Here is a 19,397-nt window from a genome sequence, read left to right as displayed (position 1 = left end):
CGTCACAAGGGATTCGTTTTTTTTTTTGTGGAAGTCCACATTTTCAGTAAGTAATGTAGATCAGTGTGAAAAAAAATGGAGATCATCTTGGACTCCTGAGGGCTGGTTTGTGATAAGCAGTCTATGGTGAGAGACCTGAATTGGATATGAGACATGTTCTCTGGCAGAGTGTGTTGAGTGCTTCATGTAGATTGGGGACTGGTGGCTACAGATCAGAGTTTGTATCTTGTCTAGTGAATACTGTGTGACTTGTTCTTACACAAACAACGGGGAAAAACGGAGGTGGGTGCCAATGTTGAGTCTTGGATCTTGTTTTGTACAAGGAAAAGAGAAAGGAAGCCAAGATTTATGCAGGTTTGAAGGTAGAACGCTGGTAGGAGTTTAACAAAATGCCATCTGTATCTGTGTCTGTTTAAGTGCTCAGAATGTTCGGACCTGAAGTGGGCGTGGCTTAAAGCAGAAGGTTCGTTTGCTTAATAGCATCGTTCATGTTCATGTCAGTGAAGAAAAGCTGGTATGTTTTGAAGCAGACTAGTGTGTGTGTGTGTGTGTGTGTGTCTAAGAGGCCAAGAGGCTGCAAAGAAAAAGGAGCTGTGTGAAAAAAAGGGTTTGCTGGAGCAAGCAGCAGGCGAACAGGCGGTTAAGGAGCTCTTTTGTGCTTCTGAATAGACTTGAAATCGCAGCCGGATTTTTGGGGGGGCGTGTGTGTGTGTGTTTAAAAATGACCGCTGATTAGCTGGCACTCAGTGAGACTGGTGGTCAAGGAGGACAATCACACAAGTTGCAAGAGCTTGTTTAGGTTCTGTGCATGCAATTGTGTATGTGTAATTCTTCATTTATGTATGTGTGTGTGTGTGCATGTGTGAGAGTGTGTGTGTGTTTGGATGCAAGAAAGGGTGAAAACAAGAAATTCAGCACGTGGGAGGAGGATGTGTGAGAAAATGTGTGTGTTTTCCTGTGAGAGAAAATGAGTGTTAGAAGGAGATAGAAAAGTAGGAGTGAAAATGTGTGTGTGTGTGTTTGTGAGAGTTTCTTCAAGATCCCAGTAGACAGAGGGTGGTCAGTAGAGAGATTTCACTAGCTCTTAGTGCTCATTGTGTTTTTCTGAGCTCCTTATGGCTTGTAGCTCCGCCCACACCAGATGTCAGCTGCACACAGCGCCTGCCAATCACGGCCCGTTGCCAGGCGACAGATGGAAGGATCCAACTGAGATGCACAATTCAACTGAGAGAAGGCGCTAAGATCTTGGTGAGCTCACGAGCTCCTGCTGGTTTGTACCACATGAAGATGAGGACACACACGCACACACACAAACACACACTTGTTTTTGCAGTTGGACCGGAATAAAAATCCTCTCTGGGTGCTGATTATGTTTAAGTGGTGTTATTATCCTTAGTGGACAAAACCTGTACATGTACATATGGCACATAAGATACTCCAGGCTTGATTTTTTTCACTCTTTAACTTTGCGTATATCCGAGTTGCCCTAACATTATGAACCACTTGGCCCTTTTTGAGAGTCAAACCTTTAAACCTTTTCTATGGAGGAAAAAAAGCCTGTGATGCATTATCCAGAAAACACAGAAACACACGCTGGCACTAATCTCGTGTATTAGGAAGAAGCTAATATATTTAGTAATATATTATATTTAATGATATTTAACAAATTTCAAAGATCATAGCAATAACTATTGCAATATTTCAGCAGCATGTATTAAAATGACTTCTTTACATTTTTTAAAATACAAGCAATCAAGACTACAGGCTTTTATCATACAGGCTACATGCAGTCATTCTCCATTTTGGTTTGTTTTTCATGCTGCTGTTATTTATAAGATGGCTGTTTTTATCTATAGGACAGTATATTGGTCTATAATCATTTAAACGTACACTGTCTAATATTAATGTTTGGAGAATAACCAAAAATATCTAACATCTGGTAGTGATGTACTTCTCAATGCCGTAATTAGTGAGCTAGTTCTCCAGCTAGCCATGTTCGTATTTCACAAGTGTAATATTTCATTATTTATCGCTCCCTTATCATGTCCCTGTACCATATTGTCATTTGTACCTGAATCATTTCCTTCATGCAAAATGTCATGGCTGTGATACATGTAATATATCGTGAGATTTATGTTGCTGCATGCTGCATGAGTTAAAGCAAGATATCCTGGCCTATCGATATTGTTTCACATCATCTCCTGGATACGCAGAGTAAAGAGGAAGGCTTCACAAGCAAAGAATTTCCACGTGACAAAGCGAAGTATTTGCCGAAATGAACCGGAATCTTCACGCCAATCCAGAGCACGTTCCTAAGAAATGACCCAGATTATGTCCTTTAAAGTGTGATGAAAAGCTTTAGCGCATTTTCGAGCCTTAGAAAAAAAAAGAAAAAAAGGAAAAGCTGCAGATTGCTGAACACCAGAGGATTCATTTGGGGCACCTTGCTGAAATTTAGGACAACTTTCTGAAAACGCGCCCAGGAGAAATGACAAGGGCTCGGCACAAGCGTCTGATGGCTTGCGGTTCGTTCTCATTGGTTTATCGGGATAAGGGTCAGGGTCGCGAGAATATCAAGGGAAGACTGTGGTGTGAGACAGGAACACACCCTGGAGTCCACAAATGTACATGAAGCACATAGCATCATCTCTAACACACACTCCCTGACTCTCAAATCTAGAATAAAGTAAAGCTCATGCTGGAGTTTAAATGATCCAGAACAGGAATGGTTTAGTAATGGGAGTTTAGAAGAAGGGTTAATTTGGACTTTACAGGGTTACTGGGACAGATAGGTCAAAAAATCAACAGAAATCGACTCACCTGCCATCTGCTGGATCCCACTGAACGCTCCTAGATTACTGGACGAAGTCGCCTGCTGTAGCAACTACACGGAGACACAGAGAAAGAGAGACGGATAGTCAGAAATAAAAAGAAGAATTCAGACATCATGAAATATTTGCTGAAAGCAGAACTCATTCTCAAAGCAGGAAGAAATATAGCAGTACAGCATTACACGCATGTAATACCAAGGAAGCGCTTCCTGGTGCTTAACTTAACCCAAAGTCAGGCCCTTAAGCAAAACCGTTAATCCTCAAGCGCTTGGATTGTCTCCTTTCTCAAGTCACTTCGGATTAAATCAGCTGCTGAGTGAATACATGATAAATGATGATTATACAGTCAAGTAGTGATCATGTGCAAGAAAGAGGATACTACTAAACCGTATAGACCCTCCGGGATAAGCTCGGAGAGTCAGGGCTCACTGAAATGGAGTCTGGTTACCCATAAGGGTTGTGACAAGATGTCTTAAACAAATGACTTCTGCTATGAGGAGAAATTCTAGCTATAGTCTCTGTTCTAATGAATCGAAACATACTGCATAAAGACTCCACACATTCAGAGCACAGTGAATAAAATGCTTGAAAAACATCATACTGTTTCGTTCAAAGTAAAAATAAGCTCTAGCAAAAAAAAAGGGAAAACACAGATCACAGGCATGTCTTTGAGTTCAGGCGTAAAATGTCTTCGAGTTTATTTATAAACCCAAGAAGGACTAAGAACTGGCAAGTGTGTGTGTATTATTTTCTCATAATATGGGGCACATAACTTATTGCCAATCTTCACCGAATTTCACCGCATTTCTGATATATTCATAAAACTGGAAGCCGTTATAATGTTTGTCGCATTCAAAAACATGCCCGTGGGTCTGCGGCTTTCCTCTTTGTCTAGCTTTGTTGCACAGAATGTAAACAGCACGAGGAAAAAAACTAAAAGAGCAGAATGCCTGACTAAAGGTCAAAGGTGCTTAGTTAAAGGTTAATAAAAGATCATCAAGATTGCTCACAGGCTATTGCTTGCCAAGCATTAGAATAAGGAATTGTGGGAAAGAAGAAAGACGGAGGAGTAAAGAGATGCTTTCAGATAGCATTTAAGTGAGTTTTTTTTTTGTTTGTTTATTTTTCATCCTGGATATTTAGTTCACCTAGAGTTCACATGACATGTTTTCCTCCTTCAACACACACGATTTAAGCACAAGGGTGTGTTAGAGGAAGAAAACCTTAACAGATACAAATTGAAAAACCAAGTTGAGAAGACATCAGAAAACATAATCACGGCACCCGGATCAGCGTCATCATTTGCTAAAAAGAGAGCCTGCAAACACAAGGATTAAATTAGCTATCACTTCAGAAAAGCATCACAATTCTCGTCACCACGTCTTGTGTCTTATCCAATTAGCACCTTCATCCTGCCACTGTTGGGAATACCGGGTTCTAACGATTGCTAACGGAAGCTGGCGGAAAGACAGAAACAGCGAAAAGGAAAATGCGAGAAGACGAGGCGTCTTGCTATACAAGAGAGTGGGCGGAGCCTGAAGAGTGAGGGGGCTGAGACAGTAACTGACTGTTGTGCTGATGGGCGTGGCCGAGTGGGTGTGGCCTCTTACTGCCAGGTACTGAGGGGTGAGGCCGGTCAGGCCGGTCAGACTTCCCCAGGCGGAGGCGCTGTTCAGCTGCTGCATCTGCTGAGCTAACTGCTGCTGCAGCCGCCGCTGCTCCTTATCCTTCTGAGTGTCGGCGAACTTCACCACCATGGGGGAGGAGCAACCCTATACACAGACAGACAGACAGACAGACGGGGAGAGAAAGGTAGAAAAGAGAGGTTAGGGCAAAGGTAGGGTGAGAGCAAATGAGAAGACAGAAGGGAAGAGTGAAGAAAGGGAATGAGAGAAGAGAGACAGATAAAAATAGGACAAGAGAGAGAGAGAGAGAGAGAGAGAGAGAGAGAGAGAGAGAGATAAAAAAAAAATAGCAAAATGCGGTAAGAAGAGACAAAGAGACAAGAAATAAGAATCGAAGAAAAAATGAGAGCAGGAGGAAAGCAGGAAAGGAATAGGGGACAGTGAGACAGTAAAGGGGTGAGACAGGAAGAGAGTGAAATAAATAAAATGGAGGCAAGCGTATGGAAGAATTAAAGAGCGAGGCGAAAAGGCGAGGCTCAAAAGAGACAGATGGGAAGATGGGATGGAGGAGACGGGTATGAAGGAAGAAAGAAGGCAGGAGAGACAGGCAAAAGGAATGGAGGGAGAAAGGGGGCGAGAAGGAGATATGGAGAGAAAAATAGGACGAAAGAATATGAAGAGAGGATGAAAAAGGACAATTAGTTATAATTGGGTATTTACCAAAAGCCATAACATTATCACACACACACACACACACACACACACACACACACACACAGGAATAGAGGGAATGCGGGTAGAGACAAGGGGCTGTGTGTGTATGGGTTGAGAAGGTGATATTTCCCCAGAAAGCGATTTCCCGCTTTATAAAGCGATTTCATCATCATGTGCTTCAGAGCGAGTGAACGCACACACACGAGAGAGAGAGAGAGAGAGAGAGAGAAAGAGAGAGAGAGAGAGTAAAATTCTGCCCACAGTGCATCTGTGCTAATCTGTCTCTCACACACATATACTCACACACCTCAGAGAGCAGCCTATAATGCCTAAAGCCCTAAGGGTCTGCAGTGAGAGTACACAATAGAGCACATAATGAGTGTGTGTGTGTGTAGGAGCATGATTGTGTGTGTGAGAGTGTACAACAAGAGTGTAAGCGTGTATCAGTTCTATATTACAACATGTTCACGCCTGGTCTCTGTCGATTTCTCTCTCTCTGAACACTAGCGAGTGTTAAAGCAGGCAGCCATTGTTTAAGTGAATCTACATAGATTATTCTCACAGCTCTTGTGCCAATAACACACACACACACACACTCAAACTCAGCCCAGGAGAGTGAGATGATTGGGGGGAAATGGTTAGGAGATGCTGATTTACAGTGCATATTGATCATGAACGTTTTCATTAATCGAGTTTCACTGGTAATAAGCAATGCCAGTACAAGCTACCGACTAGCTTTAACTACTAATAGTATATTTATTAAAAAAAAATACTATATTCCAAGTATACAAGCATTTCAATCACCTAATTCTATTACAGAACGCTTAATGAGTATAACACACACAGGTTGCTAGATACAATATAATACCTATCTGTAAATCTGCCATTATTATCAACTCTCAACTGTATGTCAGATCCATATCCATGTAAAATCCATAATAAAGGTCAGTTTTAAAATGCAACAATCAGATACTAAATTAAAACTAAACTAGATGCCGAACTGAAGTTCTAATGTTTGTCTTGTTTGTTCCAGAAGAATCGTTCTCAGAATCGACTGTGGAATTGACTCTTTTATGAATCTTTTGAACTGACTCAGTCCCTAGAATCAGAGAATCGACTCTTTTGAGATTTTGAGTCGATTCATAACATACACAGATATTTAGGTTAGGTTAAGAAAATGAAACGACTCAGCATTTGTCCTCAAGGACTTCAATCTTGTGCCTCGTACACACACACACACACGCACACACACACACACACACACACGATGCTCATTCTGCTTAACAATGCTTCGTAACTTAATCGATAATGAAAATTTTTATTATCAAATGTGAGCTGTTTGGTTGATTAGTTGGTGCAGGTTACTTAGTATAGCAAACTAACTGAAATTCTGCCTCCTCCAATGAAAATTTTATAAGCATTTAAAAATAAATAAATAAATAAAATACACTTTTTATTTTAGCCTATCAGGAATAGGAACAATAATCAAAGGGAGATTCTTTGTATTTGCTTCGGAATTATGGAATAATCGCCTCCTTTATATTCGCTTGGCCCCATCAGAGGAGATTTTGAAGTCTCAGCTGCAATCAAACCTGTATACTTAAGGATCTGAACTGGGGGAGTACTGGAGATATTTGTTCTGATATTGATCGCATGATTTCTATGCAGATTTTTTTTGTTCATGTGTGTGTATGTGTTGATGTCTTTACTATTTAGAAATAGAAATAGCCTTTATTTATCACATATACATTACAGCACAGTGAAATTCTTTCTTCGCATATCCTTGGAGGTTGGGGTCAGAGCGCAGGGTCAGCGATGATACAGCACCCCTGGAACAGAGAGGGTTAAGGGCCTTGCTCAAGGGCCCAACAGTGGCAACTTGGCAGTGCTGGGGCTTGAACCCCTGATTTATTTATGTCACTTTGGTTGTTTTTAAATATGCTATAGAAATCAAATTTAGTAGTATGTTCTTACTAGTGAATAAAAATGATATGTCACATATAAACATAGCAATATTTATAATTATAGAGTATCAGGACATTAAGAAGCATTTCTCAGTCCAGACGATATCAGGACGAGTGTGGAGTGTTCTGGAGTGTGTACAAGCATTTAAAAGGTTGTCAGGGAGGCAAAAAATATAGCCCCACACTCTCCACGCAGACGTCACGTTTCTCGTTTCAGTGGCAGGATTGATTTTTTTTTCTCTCTCTAAATGAGGGATGGATAAAAATAAAAAATAATAAAAAAAAAGGAATGAGATTGTGCCTGAGGTGTCAGTCAAGTGATTCCATCTTGAGCCATGCATCTCAAGAGACCTAAAAATCTCATTACTCCCTCCCTTCCTCACACACACACACACACACACACACGCACACACACACACAGAGCTCATTCTGCTTGCTCATTCCTCAGGCTGTCTCGTTACCCTCAAATTTTGACTTACACATGAGACATGGTCTGAAGCTGAGGTTAAAGGAACTACAATCCAAAATTAAAGCTGAATTATTACTACTGAATTGTAATGTGGTGCTTAGCAAATAGCACAGACGTACTGGGCAAATGCTAATTATCAGCTGCGTGACATATCACAGTAATCAATACACACATGAAATGCTTTAAAGTGTTGTCACTTTCCTAAAGGTGGAATATATATATATATATATATATATATATATATATATATATATATATATATATATATATATATATATATATATATATATATAAATTTAGGAATGTAGTCCTAACACGACCTTTTAAACAAACAGACAAGATATTATCTATAATACACTACTATACCTGGATTTCTGGAAATACGGGTATAATACGCTAATACTATCCATGAGAAGAGAAGAGAAGAGAAGAGAAGAGAAGAGAAGAGAAGAGGGGAGGAGAGGAGAGGAGAGGAGAGAAAAGGAGAGAAGAGATGAAGAGAGGAGAGGAGAGGAGAGGAGAGAAAAGGAGAGAAGAGATGAGGAGAGGAGAGGAGAGAAAAGGAGAGAAGAGATGAGGAGAGGAGAGGAGAGGAGAGGAGAGAAAAGGAGAGAAGAGATGAAGAGAGGAGAGGAGAGGAGAGGAGAGGAGAGAAGAGATGAGGAGAGGAGAGGAGAGAAAAGGAGAGAAGAGATGAGGAGAGGAGAGGAGAGGAGAGAAAAGGAGAGAAGAGATGAAGAGAGGAGAGGAGAGGAGAGGAGAGGAGAGAAGAGATGAGGAGAGGAGAGGAGAGGAGAGAAAAGGAGAGAAGAGATGAGGAGAGGAGAGGAGAGGAGAGAAAAGGAGAGAAGAGATGAAGAGAGGAGAGGAGAGGAGAGGAGAGGAGAGGAGAGGAGAGGAGAGAAGAGATGAGGAGAGGAGAGGAGAGGAGAGGAGAGGAGAGGAGAGAAAAGGAGAGAAGAGATGAGGAGAGGAGAGGAGAGGAGAGAAAAGGAGAGAAGAGATGAAGAGAGGAGAGGAGAGGAGAGGAGAGGAGAGGAGAGAAAAGGAGAGAAAAGGAGAGAAGAGAAAAGGAGAGGAGATGAGGAGAGGAGAGGAGAGAAAAGGAGAGAAGAGATGAGGAGAGGAGAGGAGAGAAAAGGAGAGAAGAGATGAGGAGAGGAGAGAAGAGAAGAGGAAAGGAGACAAGAGGAGAGGAGAGAAAAGGGGAGAAGAGATGAGGAGAGAAGAGAAGAGAATAGACAAGAAAAGAAAAGAAAAGAAAAGAAAAGAAAAGAAAAGAAAAGGAAAAGAAAGACCATACTGATTTATTTCTTATTTACAAACTAAATGTAACTTAGTATAAACTAAACTAAACTAAACTGAATATACACTGCAACAATGAACAGAAAGTTCATGAACAGCCTATTTTGAACTCTACTAGTGATGCATCAAAATAAACATATTTCTGGCTGAAACTGAAATCCAGGGCACCCAGGACTGAGAATCACAACTAACTTTTTCTTTTCCGGTAGTAAAACTGGGGGCTGTACTGTATTTATCCCTGACTGTGAGCTGCATGTATGTTTTATAACAATGTTAGACCTAGCATCTACAGTACCTGCCACTCTGCTACTTACAACACTCTCAAATGAGTCTACACAGATAACTGAGAATATCACAGCGATATATTGTTCCTAGCTACACTTCACGTTTAGGCACTATCATCTGTAAATATTTAAAAACTGTGGCTGCTGATGGGGTCAGAATGCTAGCGCAGACTTTCTTTCTGTTTCTGTTCGGCTTCGGTGGTTTTGCTGTATTCTGCATATGAAGCAGGATGCTGAGTGTTCATGTAGTACAGCAGTGGAGAAGTCATAGTGGTGAAGTCACTAGAAAATTCGGCATTAACAGTGATTAGAAACTGCTTGTCTAATGTCCAAAACTTAAGGGTCATCTATGAGTATATCCAACTGATTTTTTTTTTACATCTCCTACCATCCTTACTGCTATAATATTTACTAAATGTAAGCTTAAAATGTTCCTTAAATCACTAATAATTGTACTTATTCCTAATACCAATTGTATATTCTTTCTCAAAAACCATTAGTCAAAAGAAGACATTTTGAAATAAGTAAAACTATCTATACCAAGAAATATATAATACTACAACACTCACTGTATATTGAATTGTCCATAGTGTGTGTGTGTGTTTTAAATATTATTGCATGTATCATATCACCAATTATCTGTACATGCCTACTTCACAGTTCAGGAAATTTATTTGTAAAATGGTTTATATTTATGTATACCTTAATTATCGTTATCCTACAGTTACTATTCAATAGTAGTTTTCAGTATCATTTTAAAAACAATTTGACACAGTCACAGTGTGTGCTTCTGTGTTCGAAACATGAACGTTGGTTTAATAAGACACACACACACACAAACGCAATCACAGACACACACTCCAACTGCATAAATACATATATACATACATACATACATACATTACATACATAAGGAAATGAAATAATGAAGAAATGAAAGAGAGAGAGAGAGAGAGAGAGAGAGAGAGGCAAACAGAGCAGATCAAACAGGGGAGTGTATCTGGGGAGAGACTGGGGGCAAACTACAACCCTTAAAATAGCCCTCAGAGAGAAAGCTAAACAAACACACTTTGTGTGTGTGTGTGTGTGTGCCTGTCACATCGGTTTTCATTAAGTCGTGACATTCAGAAAGGCCACAAATTCCTCTGTGCTGGAAGAGAGGGTGGAAGCGTGCGAACACAAGGGGCTTTTACCAAAAAATAAACAACAAACCCGGAACAATTTAGTCGCCTGGAATTACTTTCGCCTGAGCAGAGGCAATGACCAGGACAACACACACACACACACACACACACAGAGCAATTTGGACACTTCTTCACCACAAACAGATTGAGAAATTAATTGTGTTCTGCTTGGTTAAGGCTTTACCACAAAAACTTGTTAAATATTCACACTAGGGAGGTCAATATCAAATTTTAATAGCGTCATTAAAGCTTTTATGATGTCTACAATATTATCCTGGCACGTCGGAAGAACAGACAGATAGATCCGATGAACAGTAGTGTCAATTTGCCATTTATTTTAAAGCTGTCCCAAGCAAATAAGCACATAATGATGTCACCTTCCAGCCAATCAGCAACCAGTATTTAATGGAGCAATAGCAATTTAAGGAAATTCATCTATCAGTCCTGGCCACCATGGATTTTGAACTTTCCACAGACTGTCATGTAGTGAAAAGGATTATGGGACTGACCGTAGCTCTCCATGCTAACAGTTATCTATCTGCTGAATGTTTACACGTGTACACGACACAGCTGGAAGAAATGCCTCGTTTTCTATGATGTTACAGAAATGAAGAACAATTAAATTTAATTCCAATTTAATGTTAAAAAACTGATTAATAGACTTTCAAAGACTAGATTTTGTTATCTAAAAATAATTCAAAAGGAATTTTAAGGTATGGAGTACACACACACACACACAGACTCCGTCTAAGATGTCTGTCAGCTCTCCGTCACTAGAGTGACATTCTGACAGACAAGAAGATGGACAGCTAAACACTAAGGACCCCAGCGAGTACTATTACAAGTGTGTTATTAAAACGTCTCGGATGTGGCGAGTGCGTGATGCAGCTAATGGCAGCCTGCCTTCACCCAGGGGTCCTTCCTGACACCCAACGGTGGCCATGGCACTGCCTGTCTCAGCTGAATTTTCAGTCTCTTTCTCTCACTTTGTCTGTGTCTCTCTCGCCGGTTTTAAAGTTTTGTCCTACTTCAGTGCAAGTTTGAAGGCGACAGACTTTTGGCTGACGGTTGGAGCTGTGATACTGGCCAAAAAGAGACTGGGGGGGTGTGAGAGACAGAAAGAGATAGCGAGAGTGAAAAAAGAGAAAGAAAGAAAGAAAGAAAAAGAGAAAATGGCATTAGAGAAAGAGAAAGAAAGTGTGGGAGAGGGGAAAAGTGGTAAGACAGATGGAAGGGGGAGAGGTGGAGAGAGGGAGGAAGTGTGAGAGGAGAGGATGGATGAGACGGTGACAGACAGGACAGAGTGATGGAAAGAAGGATGAAGAGAGAGAGAGAGAGACAGAGAGAGAGAGAGAGAGAGAGAGAGAGACGAGAGTACAGTACCTCCATGGTCTGAGACTGATGCATGGCTTTGATTGCATTCTGTGCCATAGCCCTGGTAGAAAACGTGACAAACGCACATCCTGCAGGAAGGGAACGAAGAAGGGAGGTAGGGTGGGAGGGAGGGAGGGTTGGAGGGAGGGAACGAGGAACGAGGGAGGAAGAGAGACAAGAGAAAAAAAAAAACAAAAGAAACAAGACAAAAGGGTTGGACAGGTCGTTATAAAGCCAAAAAACAAAGATTGTACAGAGAAGAAAGGCAGACAGAACTTACTGCAAAAGTGGCTTAGAGTAGAACATTCAACAACATTTAACAACAATCAACACTCAGCTCTTACCTTCAACACTGAACACACTGAACACCAGAGCAACACAATAAAACACACAATCAGTATGAATGTAGTCGTGTTTGTGAGTTTAGTGAAGTGTATTTTAGTGCGCAAATCCACACACAGGCAAGCTCTCTCTCTCTCTCTCTCTCTCTCCCTCTCTCTCACACACACACACACGCTCTATATCCTCTATATGACAGAGGCAGACAGTTACTCTTTCACCACACTGTTCTGCCTTTCCGGGATGAAAAACTCTCCTGCTGTTGATTGACAGGACTGATCATCATCGCTGTCACTTGCGACTACTCAATTACTCATCCCCGAGCATAACTTCAACTTTGTCAAATGTAAATTTGGCAAAGCTTGTTCTTCCAATCAAAGAGTTTCTGTTTTCTGTCTTGCCTTGTCCTGGTTTTTTTTCTTTTCTTTTCTTTTACTTGGAATGTCTGGCTACTACCAGGGCTTCTGCTTTTATCATCACCCTCCCTAACCGATGTACTTAACTGTACTCTTGAGGGGTTTCCTTTACTGCCAGTATCCTTTTGGCAATATTGAAACTATGCTGTGTTAGCTCACTTGTGCCTGATGAGCTTAGTGGTGATTAGCAGTTTAAGCTAGAAGCTCATACCAGTACGGCTGCAGTAAGAAGTAGCTGAACTGCTGGATATTTCATTTAAAAAAATACATAGCTAAAATAAAAAAGGTCAAAAAATTGAGATTCCACTTAAATGCATGTGGCAGGATTAAACTTTCTAGAAGCTGCACATAACAGGAGTATTATCAGAATGTAGCAGGCTGATGCTATAGCGTGTGTGTCTGGGTAATTTATTAGGTCCTCACTGATCAGACTGGTCACAAAGCTTGTAAAATCCATCAGTATGCTAGCTTTATACTAGTCTTGTTCAATGTAGTTATCATTTTATACTAGTCATATTCAGTGTACTTATGAGCTCTATGCTAGTCTTGTTTAACACAGATATGAACTATTTGCTAATCTTTTTCATCGTAGCTATCAGCTCTATGCTAGTCTTGTTCAGTATACATACAATATCAGCTCTATGCTAGTCTTGTTCAGTGTACATACAATATCAGCTCTATGCTAGTCTTGTTCAGTGTACATACAATATCAGCTCTATGCTAGTCTTGTTCAGTGTACATATCAGCTCTAGTCTTGTACATTACTCTCTATTGTTCATAGCCTATTTCAGCTCCTTGTGCCGATGCCATTACACAGGAAGCACTGGTCAAACTGGTATTTTACAGCTTCATGAACACTTGTGTGAACTGGTCGATAAATGTTTGAGCTTCTTTAGCAGTTATGTTATTTTCTTAACAGTTTGTTTGTAATGTAGCATTGGGAAGTAGCTGTAATTCAGAAACTGGTTCTGTGTACCAGCACTCACCAGGTGGCATGGGTGGTCTACCAGTTTGAGCAGCTTGACCTGTGTGGTAGCTAAGAGCTATTATGTTACTAACTATTTTAGATACCAGGCACCGTACAGGGAGGTGTAGTGTTACTTACTGGAAACCCAAGGGGAAAGAAATTGATATAGAGTATAAGGCATGTTTTTAAAATATGCAAATAGGAAAGTATGCAAATGCACACACACACACACAGCTCCACCTGGCTGTGGCTAGACATTCTCTTCAAGCCATTTTGTGTCACACATTTGCATGTTCATGTGCCTGCTAGAGCGCTCTTCGCCCTGAATGCTCGAGCAGAACGAGAGTAATCTCTCTGCTGCAATCATGACAAGCGTTCCCATGAGGCCGAGCGGCTGCTGGAGACCTGCCTGTGGTGGCAGCTGGGAAATGGAGTCGTTTATGCAGGTGGTGGGCAAAAGAACAGGCCATATGGAGACATGCTGGGGAGATGGCAGTGTCTCAAGAGCTCTCTCTGCTCTACTGTACATACACACACACACACACACACAAATATAACAAGTCTTACTAAACAAGTACGATACTTCAGCCTTCTAAAGCTGAAAGTCAAGGAGCTGCCTTTTTGTTTTATGTTCACTAGGAGGCACTAGCTGCATTTACTTTCATATGCTGTACTTCCAGCTCCCTTCCGCCCTCTCTCTCTCTGTCTCTCTCTCTCTCTCTCTCTCTCTCTCTCTCTCTCTCTCACACACACACTATCTATCTATCTATCTATCTATCTATCTATCTATCTATCTATCTATCTATCTATCTATCTATCTATCTATCTATCTATCTATCTATCCTTTCTGTCTCTCTCTCTTTCTCCCCATAGTGACCCACACCCCAAGTTCCAATAGGGCGTGGTTTCAGTCCATGTCCCAAATGTCGCTGTTTATTTTAAGACTGTGTTATAAGAGCATTAAAGCAGTTTTAAACAATGTGTTATAACAGAACAGCTTTAATCCTTCTCAAATTCTCATCTCTTCGATATTTCTCTTCTCTGCTGTCCTTCTTGGAGACAACAGGACGCAGAAGTGAGCGAGCATTTCCAAATAAATTATTTTGTTTTATTACTGTTTTCTTTTTTGTTTTATTACTGCTTTCTTTTTAGAGCACTGCATCAGACAGCAGATATAAATATGTGATAGGCCACATGGAGGAAGAGAACGAGAACGAGAACAAGAGAGAGAGAGAGAGAGAGAGAAGGAGAGAGAGAGAAAGGAGGACAGTTTGAAGAAAGTGGGCTAGCTCCCTTGGTGATCTATATTTATTGGTAGTGGAAGTCTACAGTGATTGATAGATCTCCGAGATGCTGGAGATTAGAGAGATAAAGAGAGAAAGAGACAAATGTTAAAGGAGAAGAAAGAACAGAGAAGGGGACATTGTGCTTAGTGTCTGTCCTTTGCTTCTTCAGTTTTGCACTGGAGCTGCAGGACTAATGCAGGGGATAAGTATTAAAAGGTAATTTCCGTAAATATCCGCCTCAGGTTGTAATCAGTACTCAGTATAATCACACACATAAATATGGCTTAAGATACAATTTGCCTCAATATATAAAAATGATGAAAACTTCTGGAAAAGCTGGAATATTACGGAGGCATTAGAAAAACAATTCGGTGTCCACCCGACAAGTTGGTGTCCACTCCCTTTACCTCACCATTCAGAAATCTGTAGCGAACTGAAGTGAACGTGATGTGGATGATGATTCTTTCAACCTAAGTTGAACTAAATAAGCAGTACTGCAGACCTGAAGTGAAAAAAATAATTGAAGAGACATACATTTACTTCTCTTAGCCTTGTAGCTATAGCACACTACTAAGAAATCTACAGACACTGAACATGGTTCTCGGCTAAATTTTTTCTGAAGTATTAATGTAAGTTTTGGCTAAAACCCTTCTCATAACTATATATAAGTTGTAGCTTTTGTTATAACTGATGTTTGTTTAAATGTTTGCTTAATAATTAATATGTTAATATGTTTGACTGAATCCCAGTGATCAATATGAACTAATGCCTTAATTAATATGTTCTCAGTGGTTAATAGGCTAAATTTATAACGGAGGTGGAATGGCGCTTTCCGACGTTTACCCCAGTGACCCCCAGTTCATCTAACAATTCCCAACTTGTAATTTAATTTATGTTAATTTATGCACACTTCTCAGCCATAGATGGAATACATATTAGTCAATGCAAGTGTTCATTATTTAGTTAACATTCAAAGCCCCAATTAAAAGTTCTTTCCGTACGTCTCTGTGTGTGTATGCATGTGTAAGAAAGAGGACGAGTGTCCTGTAGGGCCGACGCGGTTCGGTAAAAGCACATATCCCCTGCATCAGGGCACTTTCAAATATATCTCGCAGCAAGGGCTCAGGGACTGGAGTTAATCTCATGTGGAATTAAAATATTCATGAGAACCAGAGAGGAAGCGAGAGCAAAAAAGAGAGACAGACTGAGGAGGGAGAGAGGACGAGGGACAGAGAACGAGGGAGAGAAATGAGTCCTGTAGAGGACAAGATGACAGGAGAGGAGTGGATGAAGGGGTGGAGGAGTGGCTGTGAAATGAGAGTGTAAGAAGAGTGGTAGCTGAGTGAGCAATACGGGATGGTGGAGGTACAACCTGTCCTCCTCTAGGCCTCTGAGACGAGGGAGAAAATTATAGAAGGCATGTAATGGTTCTGATGGAAGGATTTACGTGTGTTACAGAAACTTTCCCCTCCCAGTACAGACATGTGTGTGTGTATGTGTGGTGTGTGTGGTGTATGTGCATCCTTCAAGATAAGGAGAATATAATGGAGGACAGAAGGAGACTACTTTAATCCGTTCTCTGGGAAACGAGATAGATTATTTCAATTCTCTGGAACAGAAATAAACATGTTTACTTTCGTATTCTCGTTTCAGCTTGTCCTAAGCACATATGAAGTGCTAGTGATTAAAGCAGTGTGCTGCCCTGCTGTTGATTCCTATCTATAATCAGCCAATTATGAATAGTTTCATGTAACTGTTCCAATCAGGGAATGCCTAACATTACCTAGCCAGTCAGATATTTTTCACAAATAACATTAAAACACCAACACTATTCCATCCTTCCTTTTTTTTTGCCCCCTATGGTTACCCTTCATGAACATTCATGGCTGAAGTTCAACAAAATAAACTCCTAGATGTCCTTTACCGTCAAGGTGAACTAGATTTTTCCACCAGACTAATTTAATTCCTGTTCAGTCTAAGCAATGTAGTTAGTCTCCTCACCAACAGAAACAATACAATCGAACACTATTAAATGAGAAGGTCTGTGTTGACTGGAAAACACCGGAGCCGTGCGTGATATATTTATGCTGTGAATATGTGTGATGTTGCCTGACACAGCACAGGAGACAAACTGCCACCGTCGTGCATGTAATGGTTTGCTTAACTTAGAAAAAGAGGCTTAGGGAAAATCAGCCTAATTACTGTAAAAGCATCAGTACTGGATTTGTATCAGCTACATTTCAGAGCTCTGAAATAAGCATCATACACTGACCCACATAAATACTTCTTTCTGACTAGCTGGAATATTTTTTCTTTGATAATGGATGTATGTAATGTAATACATCTAAAGATAAGTCAAGAATATAATACATAATGATCTAGGCTATTTAAAGGTATGGGTTGCATATTTAATGATGTTGCTATGGTAACACATGCTATAGTTAGGATTTGATTTTTCTCATGGTTTGGGTGGTGTGAGTTTAGTTGTGCTGGATGAAAATGTCTTTTTAGGCTATTTATTAGACAGGTTTGGATTGAATACTTGTCCCAAGTCAGGATCAGAATGTTCTCTAGCTACTCTCATGTCCAGCTTCGAGTTCTCACCTGATAAAGATGTAAAGCTTCGCACATCTTCAGGAGAGGTTTTTGGTCTAAGTCTTTTTAAAATCGTTCTTAGTCGCCTCCCGGACATTAATAACTCCATAATGTTTGGTCACATATCAATTATCTTCAAAGTCACCCTGAAAAAGCCCGCAAGATACATCGACTACTGACTATCAGTCGTCTCGTTTCTTCAAAATTCTCGAATGTGCTGCATTTAGTTGGTTCTCTTTTTTTTACCCAGACTGACCTCCAAGATGCTAACCAGTCTGGCTTCAAAAAAGCGACACAGGTGGCTGTTCCTGACAATCTTCTGGCTGCGGGGTTAGCCAAACTATCATCCGTCCTCATCCTCTCAGCAGCACAGTGAATCACCAGACTCCCGTCTTTCTTCACCAGCCTTGAAATGAATTGTTCCACAGAGCAGAAGTTTGCTGAAAGAGTGGTTATATTATGTGACCACATGCTGCTCCATCCACTGGTGTTCCACAAGGCTCAATGCTGGGTCCTCTTCTGTTATACCAGTTCTCTCAAAGTCACCTACTCTGCTGATGCTACTCAACTCGTCCTCTGCTTTCTTCCCTTAGACAGTATCTCAGCAAGTCTATTGGACAACTTAGAAAAGAAAAAAAAGGCAACAATCGCAGCAAGACAAAATGCTGGAAATGCCTGCACATGTCCTGATCTTGTCATCTCCCTGGAGAACTCTCAGATCATACCATGCACCAAGCCTTGGGCTAGATCTGGACAACCACCTATCCCTTACTCCTTAAATTGTGAACCTGATTACATCACGCAGGTTTCTTCTTAACAGCATGAAGGAGGGTCTGGACATTTCTCCATGGAGGCTACTTGGTAGGTGTTTTGTCACCTCGAGATTGGATCATTGTAACTCGCTTCCATGTGCCATCTGATCCCTGCATGTGATCCAGAGTTGTTCTACACCTCCCACCCCACTGCTGCATTCCCACCACCAGCTTCCTGTATCTGCCCACTTCAAATTAAACACGATAGCCTACAGTCCTGTTTACCTCACTAAATCCTCATCCCCTACAAAGCACAAGTCCACTTGCATCAATGCATCAAGGATCTTCTTTTCTAATTTCTGGTCTTTTTGTTGTTGTTTACTTCTTTTTTAACAAGGTTTTAGCTTGAAAATTGTCTAACTTATTTGTATGAAGAAGGTTTTGAAAGCAATTCTGTACGTCAGCTGCCAGATGTACACAAGTTTCACAAGTCTGCATCAAATCCCCACCATTTTATAACCAAACTAATCAGAAATGTGCAAATAATAAGAGAAAGCTATAATGATGATGTTATATTATCCGTTCTAGAACCCAGAGACCAACTTGTGTGTGTATATATATATATATATATATGTTTGTGTGTGTATTCGTGTGTATGATGTGTGTGTGTGTATTTGTGTGTTACCTCGGCTAAGTCCGTCTGGCCCTCTCAGGATGCGACACTCCTCAATCTGACCGAAGGAAGAGAACATGACCCGGATATCGTTCTCATTACACTTCTTTGACACCATGCCGATAAACAACTTCCTGTCCTCCACCGCTGAGAATGAAAGAGGAGGAGAGAAGATGGTGGAAGGACAGAAAAAAAAATGTGATAAGCAAGTGTGAAAAAGTGTGTGTGTGTAGTGCAGTGATATTAGGTAAAAAAAAACAATTACAATGCGAACATTAGAACCTTACCCCCTCCCCACCTCTCTCTTTAACACACACACACACCCCTCCCACACAAACCCACACTCACACTCACCATTTGATTTCTCACTGTCTGCAGGCTTCATCTGAATGGGATGGTGCATCTGTAAGACAGGACAAACACTGGTTACACACACAGCACACAACCACAGTAAATTGTAACAAGAGGCATGGTCAATACACACACACACACACACCGCTTTTCATGTCAGTGTCTTGTCATGTTCCCTCCATGAGGACCAGAAATAATCGATTTGTATGTTTTGCATTCCCTTTTTTTCCTCCACTGCTCCCTCCTTCCTTCCTTCCTTCCTTCCTTT

General features: G+C 40.8%; 1 protein-coding gene across 25 annotated transcripts in view; it reads right to left on the bottom strand.

Moving 5' to 3' along the window:
- The window catches only part of celf2 (cugbp, Elav-like family member 2), a 165,995-nt gene that overhangs the window by 21,134 nt on the left and 125,464 nt on the right, over positions 1-19,397 (bottom strand). For 16 of the 25 annotated variants that reach the window (XM_058417304.1, XM_058417303.1, XM_058417305.1 and 13 more), the window contains 5 exons: positions 19,133-19,181; positions 18,791-18,925; positions 11,760-11,839; positions 4,400-4,603; positions 2,821-2,884 (listed from right to left, as the gene is read on the bottom strand). In XM_058417304.1, the coding sequence (XP_058273287.1) occupies positions 2,821-2,884; positions 4,400-4,603; positions 11,760-11,839; positions 18,791-18,925; positions 19,133-19,181 (532 nt within the window). The remainder of the gene's footprint in view (positions 1-2,820; positions 2,885-4,399; positions 4,604-11,759; positions 11,840-18,790; positions 18,926-19,132; positions 19,182-19,397) is intronic. The other 9 variants (XM_058417306.1, XM_058417288.1, XM_058417290.1 and 6 more) reach the window with 1 other exon arrangement.

Source organism: Hemibagrus wyckioides, linkage group LG19 (genome assembly GCF_019097595.1).
Source record: "Hemibagrus wyckioides isolate EC202008001 linkage group LG19, SWU_Hwy_1.0, whole genome shotgun sequence".
Taxonomy (NCBI): Eukaryota; Metazoa; Chordata; class Actinopteri; order Siluriformes; family Bagridae; genus Hemibagrus; species Hemibagrus wyckioides.
The sequence above is the reverse complement of the archived record's forward strand: the minus strand, read 5'-3'. Positions and strand labels throughout refer to the sequence as shown.